The sequence below is a fragment of the Protobothrops mucrosquamatus genome, unplaced genomic scaffold (genome assembly GCF_001527695.2).
Source record: "Protobothrops mucrosquamatus isolate PMUCROS unplaced genomic scaffold, P.Mucros_1.0 scaffold1329, whole genome shotgun sequence".
NCBI lineage: Eukaryota > Metazoa > Chordata > Lepidosauria > Squamata > Viperidae > Protobothrops > Protobothrops mucrosquamatus.
The window spans coordinates 790514-801133 of NW_015387528.1; the positions used below are offsets into that span (position 1 = coordinate 790514).

A 10620-nucleotide genomic window follows, 5' to 3' on the forward strand; every position below is an offset into this window, starting at 1 on the left:
TTTCACTGTAGCTGTTCTGGGATGCAAGTCAGAGACTGGGACCCCTGTTATATTTTAAGCATTTGTTTTGTACCCCAAAGCTCTAAATTTAATTCCTGGCTGATCCAGAAACGGGAAATCTCTTCTTTGCTTCCTCATCTCACTCATTTTTCCATTTTTCCTCCCCTAAGCTCTTTGTTGCCAACTTGACAAAGGAGGAAGTGAAGAACCTGAAACACTACTGGTTCATCTTATCGCCCGCTGTCATATTCTTCCCAATGGGCGGGTTCATTGGCATTGTGTTGTTCGCAAACCTGGTGGACAAATATGGCAGGTAACAGAAGTGGCAAAACAATTTGGGGAAGGGGACATGTACAATTTCTCTATACTGTGGAGCAAAGCCAATGTTATGCAGGAATCTCCCGGTGGTCTCTTTTCCAGGCATTACTCTATACTGTACAGGTAGTCCTCGACTTTTATGACCACAATTGAGCCTCACATTTCTGTTGTTAAGCGAGACAGTTCTTAAGTGAATTTTACTCCATTTTAACAACCTTTTTTGCCACAGTGGCTAAGTGAGTCACTGCAATTGTTAATTTAATAATAGCAACAGCACGTAGACTTATATACCGCTTCACAGTGCTTTACAGCCCTCTCTAAGCAGTTTTTACAGAGTCAGCCTATGCCCCCCCCCAAAAAAATCTGGGTCCTCGTTTTACCGATCTCAGAAGGATGGAAGGCTGAGTCAACCTTGAGCCGGTCACGATCGAACTCCAGACGGTGGGCAGAATCAGCCTGCAATAATGCATTCTAACCACTGTGTCACCAGGGCTCTTAACATGCTTGTTAAGTGCATTGACTTTGCTTGTCGGAAGGGTCGCAAAAGGGGATCACATGACCCCAGGACACTGCAACCGTCATAAATATGAACCAGTTGCCCACGTGATCATGGAGACGCTACAATGGTTGTAGATGTGTAAAATGGTCATAGGTCACTATTTTTAGTGTCGTCGTAACTTCAAACGGTGTAAGTAAGGACTACCCGTAGTTTTCTTTTAAATGAGGTTGCTAATACCTTTTACACACCTGCCTTTCCCCCCCACCCTTTCCTTTTACAGAAAAGTTCTCTTGCTGTTTAATAACACCTTGGCTTTCGTCGCCTCGATTTTTCTCTGCGTTTCCAATAGCATCCGTCTCTTCGAATTCACCGTGTTTGCCAATTTCATGATTGGAATATGTTCAGGTAAGGTTACCTCCGAGACTCTTGGGCTGGGAATTGGTCTCCTGGGACTGATTTGTTGATATTTGCCATTTGGGGTACAGATGAGGCCGGCCACTTTCTTCAAGACCTGACTGGTAGTAGAGCTAGCAAAATCCCCCATCGCTGTTCAATTTCCTTGTTCGACTTAGGGATCTTTTCTTGCTGCGATCCACTGTACCTCTTAGAGGTCTCTCCCACCCCCATAAGAGGATCGATGACGGCAACCTCAGCCCTCTTCTTCAGCCTCGGCGTTATATTAGGTTACATGCTTGGACTCCCACACCTGTTGGGGAACGAAGAAGGTATGTGCATTGATCGAATTGTCCTTGCGACAGATTTTTTGCAGGAGCCAGTATAATTCCCTTGCAGCAGCCCGCAAATCCTGGCCCACTAGCACCTTTCTGTTTGAGCAGCAACCGTTAGTTGGTCAGATTCTTGTAGAGACCTTAAGCTCGCCATAAATCTTTATACTCGTTTGAACTGCCCGAATCTCCTGATTTCCCCAGCGCTTGAAATTGTCCATCCAAAATGCCTCTTCCTTCACAGGTTTTCCATTCATGGCTGTTTTACTGGGTCTCATTGCTACCATTTGCATTTTGCTCCTTCTGATTTGCCCGGAAAGTCCTCGGTTTATTTTTATCCAGAAGAAGAACGAAACGAAGGCAACAGAAGGTAAAGAGACACTAATCATTAGCAAACCCCTCCTGGTAAAGACCTCCTGGCTGGATCGCAAAAAAATGATACCCTTTCCCCATTGGTTGTACGGCGCAAATTTGTTCCTTGTCTCTGCACCCATGTTCATGGTCTTCCCTCTTTCCAAACAGTTTTAAGAAGCTTGAGGGCCCAGGGGGACGTGATGAATGAGATCAAGGATCTCCAGGAAGAAGACTTTTACGAATTCATGGCTAACGAGAAAAAGATGACGCTCTGGAAATTTTTACGTGCTCGGAATTTCCGGTGGCCCATAGTCACCACCATCGTGTTGATGGGCGGAAGTCAGCTTTCCGGCATCAACGGGGTAGGGGGGGAAAAAGTATCTCAAATCCTTACTAAAAAAAAACCCCAAACCAACCACAGTATGGATCTCAGTGTTTGTTTTACACTGAAACGATGTCATCTCACTTTGTCAAGTTCCTTTCTCTTTTAAGGGCAACAGGCAGAAACCCCAAATCTCCTTCTTTCTCTTTTTTCCCTACCCCCCCCCCCCAAAAAAATTTGTTTTCCAGTGTCCTCTTCATCACAACCCCTCTTTTTCATTTGGACGCAGATGTTCTTTTACACCAAGAGAGTCTACGCAGTGATGGGGTTATCCAAGCCTATCTCAGAGATCATTTCTTTAGGCATCAATCTAATCGTCATCATCACCATTGTTGCCTCGGTAAGCTGTTCACTTTTCCAGCTGACTTCATGGCAAAAGCCCAGGGTAAAATGTGTCACTCCCCCTCCCCCATCCATTAAAAATAAAATAAAATAAATACAACCATTTTGATCTCCGAGCGAATCTAAAGAACAGGAAATAAGGGTTTGTTTGGCGGAATGGCTCTGCTTGGCAGAGACGACCATAACAGAAAAACAAAGTTGGAAGGTCTTCTAGTCCAAATTCTATTCAAGCAGGAGACACTACCATTTCAGACAAATGGCTGTCCAATCTCTTCTTTAAAACTTCCAGTGTTGGAGCATTCACCGCTTCTGGAGGCAGGTTGTTCCACTGGTTAATTGTTCTAACTGTCAGGAAGTTTCTCCTTAGTTCTAGGTTGCTTCTCTCCTTGGTTAGTTTCCATCCATTGCTTCTTGTCCGGCCTTCAGGCGCTTTGGAGAATAGCTTGACTCCCTCTTCTTTGGGGCAGCCCCTGAGATATTGGAAGACTGCTATCATGTCCCCCCTCGTCCTTCTCTTCATTAAACTAGACATTCCCAATTCCAGCAGCCGTTCCTCATATGTTTTAGCCTCCAGTCCCCTAATCATCTTTGTTGCTCTTCTCTGTGCTGACCAAAACTGGATGCAGTATTCTAAGTATTCGAAGGCTTAATAAAGCGGTTCTAATACTGCGCCTGATTTTGATTCTACCCTTCTGTTAATGCAACTTAGGATTGCACTCCAAAGGATTTTGTCACTGCTTGGGAAGCTGTTGTTTTGCAATCCTGGCTGGATCTTGGTGGGATCTCCTGATTGCCAACTCTGTTTCTCCAAAACAGAGAAAGCACACAGTATAGAATTATAGGACTGGAAGGGACCTTGGGGGGTGGGTCTTCTAGTCCAATCAGCCAGGGATCCTGTACTATTCTGGACAAAATCCAAGGGTCCTTTAAAAAAAAAAAAAAAAAAAAGCTTGCAAAAGCTGTAATTTTCTAGTTGGCAGCAGATCCTGACCTTGCTTCCTTGCACGCAATAAAGAACGGATAACTCTGGGGGGGGTATTTTAACCTGCCGTGGAGGCCTCGGGGAAAAGCCACCACAGGGTGCTGGGGACCAGCCAGCCACCCGAGAATTCAGGGCTCTGATCCCCATTGCCTCGAGATCCCCCTCCCACCATACCCCTGTCCCCTTGATTTTTTTCCTAGATCAATTTGATTGAGACGTGGGGCCGGCGAATTCCTTTAATCATGGGTTTCATGATCTGTAGCATGACCTGCATCCTTTTAACCTTGGCAATGGAATTCCAGGTTTGACGGCTCCCTGCTTCCTGTGGGGAACTCCCCCTTCCTCTTCTTCCTAAGGCCCCCCACCTCGATCTTGTCCTTGCTGGGAGGGCACAACCAGTGGGAGCACCTTAAGCTTAGAGAAAGCTGGCTGCCAGCGCGGGGGGTCTCCTTCCCAAGACTATCTGGCTCGCCTTCTTTCTTTCTTTCTTTCCACAGGAGCAGATCCCTCTAGTGTCTTTCCTAAGCCTGGTTTTCATTATTATCTTTTTAATTGGACATATGATAGGACCAGGTAGGTGAACAGGCTGAGCAATACCGAAAACCCAGTCAGCAGTGGGGTCTGCAAAAACTAGCAAATGAACAAAACCTGGCAGAGAAGGTCTTCTAGTCTAACCCCTCTGCTAAAGGCAGGGGAGACCTTATCCCGTCCTGGTCAAGTCCTTTCTTCCCAGGCCCGATCCGTTTGGTCATTCTGGGAGAGCTTTTCCTGCAGTCGACCCGCGCCTTGGCTTTTACAATTGGGTACAGCACCCTGTGGTTCAGCCGCTTTGTCTCTGGGATGATCCTGATCCAGCTGGAGGTACGTTCCTGTACGAGCGTGGGTGGGTGGGTGGGGGGTTTTGCCACTTTACGGGATCCTGGGGCAGCCTCGGCGCCCTCCGCGGTCCAAAATCTCCCACGAGGTTTTCAGAGTTGCGATGCTAGACTGCAATCCCCGTGACGGTACCCATTTGAGGGCTTAGGTACAAACCAGGTTTACCCCAGAGGGTGGTAGTCGTAGGCGAAGGAACGAGAAGAGGCAAGGAACGCGATCGGCCCAGGGCAACCGATTCGTTCAGCTCGCGGATTTGCCATCGAACCGAATTTTTAAAAAATCAACGTGGGAAGGAGTCGCATTTCCGCCGGGACGGGACGACGCGAAGTCTTGTCAAGTTAGAAAAACTCTCCGTGTCATTCTGCCCCTTTCCTAGTTACTCCTGGGCCCCTACTCTCTGCTGGTCTACTGGCCCTTCTGCGTGGCCACCTTCATTTATCTTTTCAAGATGCTTCCAGAAAGCAAAGGCAAAACATTTATGGAGATCCAGTTGGCCCAAAAAGAAGTGAAAGGAAATTGAAAGCAAAAAAAAAAAAAAAAGCAGCTGAACTGACTTAAAAGAATGGACAGCTGGTTTTCAAACAGCGGCCTGTCGGGATGCCTCATTGCTGCCTTTTCGTGTGTGTTGTCCAATGTTTCTTTATGGTTTTTTTTGGGGGGGATTGCTTGTAGGTCTCCTTTCTCCCTGGATCTCAGCTCTTCCATTCCACCAAGAATTTGGCACTACGTATTTTAAGCCTCTTCCTTCCCTAGATTTTTCTGGGATAACTAGCTAGAACTCAGATCTCTGTGGAAGACCAGTTCTAGGCACCGGGACACTGCTGGATCCGCGTTGGGTACTCTCACAAAATGGCTACGGAGGAGGGGGTGTGGCCTGGAGAAGAGCCACGCCTATTTGTGCAATTTCATTACCCAAATCTTTGCTTGCAGGCTCACGATGGAGCTCTGAGTACTACTAGCAATAAAGGTATTGGGGCGTTTTCTGTTGTGTTGCCCTTCCTTTCCGTTTTTTTTTTTTAATTGATTTTTTTTTAGAAGCTACAGTGACAAAAGTTGTGCAAGGAAACACTTTAAAAAAAAAACCCTCTCCATACAGTATATATAAGTCAGGAGCACCATTGAGGACCTAAGTAGCAGAGCATGCGAGGAAGGGGGAAAGTGGAGAGAAGAGAAAAACCAACAAACAAGGCGCTTATCGTTGTGACCAGCTAGGAGGAGAGCCACTGATAACATACAGGTAGTCCTCAACTTACAACGGTTTCGCTGAATGACCGTCAAAGTTCCAACGGCATTGTGACTTAACGACCATTTTTCATAGTTACGACCTTCGCAGCATGCCCATAACCATGTGATCAAAATTCAGATGCTTGGCAACGGACTCATACTTATGACGGTCACAGCGTCCCAAGGTTGTGGGAATCCCATTTTGCGACCTTCTGACAAAGTCAATGGGGAAGAAAAGTTGTAAAATGGGGCAAAAGCCACTTAAAGTCTCACTTAAGAACGGAAATTTTGGGCTCAGAGGTGGCCGTAAGCTGGGTATTACCTGCAATAATAAAAAAATGGGCCATCTTAAAGGCCAAGTGGAACGTTAAGCCGAAGAAAATCTATGGGATTATTAATTACCGTCGGTAGCCTTGATGTTTTGACCTGGTAAGTGGATTAATTGTTTTGGGGGTTTTTTGGGGGGAATGCCTGAGCCTGCCTCCCCCCCCCCAATAAATTAATCAAATGGGAACGGTTGAGGTATCACCCAAACCTCAGGCCAACCTTATCGGACAAACCCAGATGAAAAGTAACTCAGGTTACTGTCTGGTTTCAGATACGTTTTGATCTCTTCTTCTGCTGAGTGAGTTTCTTTCGAATCGTTTTTCACTCTTGGTGTTCTCCTGCCTGCACATCTGGGATATCTAAATGGCACTTCTAGAGGAGTGGGCACCAAGGAGTGCTGAGCGTTCACATCTGGAAATTTTAAAGTGGTTGGTACTGCCGCTGGAAAGCTAGATTCAAACTGGAGCGGCTGCACAGCGGCTAAACCAGTGTTCTCCCAGTTAGCTGTGGAATTCTGGGAGTTGAAGTCCATTGCATCTTAAAGCCTGAAAACGCTGCTAAAGAAAGAGATGGTCCAACTTTGTAATTCCACTTATGTCTCCCCCCTCCCCAATTTTCCATTTTTGGGAAATTTCCCTTTTTATGGCTGCAACGCCACAGGACGGTGGTGTTTTCTGCATTGATAGCTTTTCTCCAGCACCCTGAATCCTTTATTGCAATATTAACATTATAAACACAGCATAAATATTGTGGAAAACAATTTTAAGAATAATAGTAGTATGCCTTAAGAAAGGCCAGAAGGAATCACACAAGCAGGGCAGTGTTTTCTGCATTCCTACTTCTTCTCCAGCATGGAAGCACTTCATTGAAAGATTAATATTTCTAACAAGGTTAATAATGATCAAAGTAACGTGAATAATAATCAGGTCCCTGTGAAAAAGAATAAATCCTTTGATATCTGCAACTCCGTAAATGGCCACGAGATGACAGAGTTTTATGTTTCTATTTTAATATTAATAATAACGTTAACATTGGTGAAAATAACGTGAATTGCAACCCCCCAAAATGGCCACGGGATGGCAGTATTTCTCTATCACTACAGCCTGCTATTAATTTTGAACAGCCCATTTTAACTCAATTTGACGTGGTTTAATTTGGATTCCCGTGTCTGTGCCTGTTGTTCAGCACGGAGGGGCTTCTTATTGAAATATTAATATTAATAACGTTAATACTGAAGAAAATAACATGAATAATAATCGAATCCCTTGAGAAAAAGAATAAATTCTTTGGCGACTGCAACTCCGTAAATGGCCACGGGATGGCAGAGTTTTAGGTCTCTAATGTCTATGTAATTTTAAACAGCACATTTTAACATTTTAGTTCGTTATCCCGTGTCTATGACTGTTGTCCAGCAAGGGGGCTTCCTAATACAATTTTAATATTAATAATAACGTTAACGTTGGTGAAACTAACGTGAATTGCAACCCCCAAAATGGCCACGGGATGGCAGTATTTTTCTATCACTAAAGCCTACTATTAATTTTGAACAGCCCATTTTAACTCAATTTGACGTAGTTTAATTTGGATTCCCGTGTCTGGGCCTGTTGTTCAGCACGGGGGGGGGCTTCTTATTGAAATATTAATATTAATAACGTTAATAGAATAAAATAACGTGAATAATAATCGAATCCCTTGAGAAAAAGAATAAATTCTTTGGCGGCTGCAACTCCGTAAATGGCCACGAGATGGGTTCCTAATACAATATTAATATGAATAATAACGTTAATGTTAGTGAAAATAACGTGAATTGCAACACCCAAAAATGGCCACGGGATGGCAGTATTTATCACTACAAGCCTGCTATTAATTTTGAACAGTCCATTTTAACTCAATTTGACGTGGTTTAATTTGGATTCCCGTGTCTGTGCTTGTTGTTCAGCACGGGGGGGGGCTTCTTATTGAAATATTAATATTAATAACGTTAACACTGAAGAAAATAACGTGAATGATAATCGAATCCCTTGAGAAAAAGAATAAATTCTTTGGCGGCTGCAACCCCGAAAATGGCCACGAGATGGCAGCGTTTTAGGTCTCTACTGTCTATGTAATTTTGAACAGTTCATTTTAACATGTTTTAGTTCGTTATCCCGTGTCTGTGACTGTTGTTCAGCAAGGAGGCTTCCTAATAATATTAATGTTAATAATAACGTTAATGTTGGTGAAAATAACGTTAATTGCAACCCCCCAAAATGGCCACGGGATGGCAGTATTTCTCTATCACTACAGCCTGCTATTAATTTTGAACAGCCCATTTTAACTCAATTTGACGTGGTTTAATTTGGATTCCCGTGTCTGTGCCTGTTGTTCAGCACGGAGGGGCTTCTTATTGAAATATTAATATTAATAACGTTAATACTGAAGAAAATAACGTGAATAATAATCGAATCCGTTGAGAAAAAGAATAAATTCTTTGGCGGCTGCCACCCCGAAAACGGCCACGAGATGGCAGCGTTTTAGGTCTCCACCGTCTGCTATGGGGCTTTGAACGGCCCATTGAAACTCAGTTTAACGATCTTTAACTGGGTTTCCGCTTCATCCCCGCACCTAAATCTTATGATCCTGGTTTCTTTCTCAAGTAGCCGCCTTCCCCTTTCCTGGTTTTAATGCAGAGGGGCGAGCCAGGTAAAAACCAAACCGAATTATAATTTAAGGTCATACTTTCCACCCAAAGTACATGTTTAAGTCGTGGCCAGAGAATTGGGGCGGGGGGGGGCGAGAAGGAGGAGGAGGAGAAATGCGGCTTTTTGAAGCCTCCGTGTCCTTCTGGCTCCAATGCCCATAATCCCCCACCTGAGCACCAACTGTAGGCGATGACAGTTGGAGTCCAAAATGTTGGGACCCCTTTAGGAGAGGACTTGGAATGTCCGTTACTGGAAATTACTGGACACTCCTGGACTTTGTAGTGGCTGGTTGGGGGATGCTGGAAATGGCAGCCCCCAAATAACCAGGATCAAGACGATCTGGGGAGTTGGGAAACTTAACATTTTTTTTAAACCCACCCCCTTCTAGTTCTTGGTCTGCTGGTTTGAGTCTGATTTATAGAGGTGGATTCAAGAATGGCTGAAGATGATGTGGCTGTTTCAGGAGGGGTAAGTCGGGTTTGTGAAAGAGGTGCCGAAAGAAAAGGTGTGTGTGTGTCTGTGTCTCTGTGTGTGTGTGTGAATGAGATCACGTAAACCTAAGGTGAGGGGTTTTTCCGTGGCTGAGGACGCAGCCAAGGGGAATCCTTGCCAATTAAGAGTTGAGATGCTCTCCGTTTCTGTTGGGTCCCAGGGCTTCTCCAGACTTTTGAGGATGGCACCAAGGGCGGTTGGCCCTGCCCCACGTTCCCCTTCCCACGTACCCCTGCTCCCTGTCTCCAGGCCTTTCCTATAATTTTATTTTCTACTTTATTTTTTTTTATTTTTCATTGATGCTTCTATCTCCTCCTCCAGCCTCGTCCTTCTCCTCCTCCTCCATTTTCTCTTCCATCTCCTTCTCCGCCGTCTTCCATTGCCTCCGCCTCCTCCTCCTCCATTTCTCCTTCTCCTTCTCCAGCTTCTCCTCCTCCATTTTCTTCTCCATGTCCGCCTCTGCCTCCTCCTCCTACACCTCCTCCTGGTCCTCCTCCTGGTCCTCTTCTTCATCCTCCTGGACCTCCTCCTCTTCCTCTCTTCCTCCTTCTCCTTCTCCATCCCTTCCTCCTCCTCTTCCTCTTCCTCTTCCTCTTCCTCCCCCTCCTCCTCCCCCTCCCCCTCCCCCTCCTCCCCCCCCTCCTCCTCCTCCATTATTTCCTGCTCCTTGGACAAAGGTGAGTAGCATCCAGCCTGGCAAGGGACTTCTGCAGGCACCTGGGATGGGAGGCCGGAAGTCTCAAAAGCTGACCAGGCCTGTGCCCTTCCTTCCCTCCCCAGATGCTCACCAGACCCCTTCTCCTGGTGACCCTAATATCTGCCTTTGGCTCCTCTGTCCAGTACGGTTACAACGCTTTTGTGATCTTCCACCCTGCCAAGGTAAGTTCCCTTGTCCCGTTGTGTTTTGGGTTTTGGTTTTTTTTTTAAAGAAAAGAAAGGCCCACTCCTCAACTGGTGTCGCTCTGCTTTACCTCTTAGTACATCCAAAACTTTTTCAACGAGACGTACCGGTTCAGGAACGTGATCAGCATCGACCTTAGCTTGTTGTGGTTCCAGTGGGGACTCACCGTCGCCTTTTTCCCATTTGGGGGCTTCTGTGGGGCTCTCATGGCTGGACCACTGGTGGACAGCATTGGAAGGTACTCCCTCCCTCCTTTCCTTCCTTCCTTCCTTCCTTCCTTCTTTCCTTCCTTCCTTCTATCCTTCTTTCCTCCCTCCCTCATCTCTCTTTTTTCCTTCCTCCCTTCCTCCCTTCCTCCCTCCCTCATCTCTTTTTTCCTTCCTTTCTTCTATCCTTCCTTCCTTTTTTCTTCCCTCCCTCATCTCTCTTTTTTCCTTCCTTCCTTCCTTCCTTCCTTCCTTCCTTCCTTCCTTCCTCCCTCCCTCCCTCCCTTCCTCCCTCCTTCCCTCCCTTCCTT

The 10620-nt window shown here is 45.7% G+C and overlaps 1 protein-coding gene across 1 annotated transcript in view; it reads left to right on the forward strand.

Annotated features, from left to right (window-relative positions):
* Positions 1 to 9145: 9145 nt before the first annotated feature.
* Positions 9146 to 10620, forward strand: part of LOC114922927 (solute carrier family 2, facilitated glucose transporter member 5-like) — a 5958-nt gene continuing 4483 nt past the window's right edge. The window contains exons 1-3 of the mRNA XM_029285131.1: positions 9146 to 9178; positions 9983 to 10081; positions 10181 to 10341. Of these exons, the coding sequence (XP_029140964.1) occupies positions 9146 to 9178; positions 9983 to 10081; positions 10181 to 10341 (293 nt within the window). The remainder of the gene's footprint in view (positions 9179 to 9982; positions 10082 to 10180; positions 10342 to 10620) is intronic.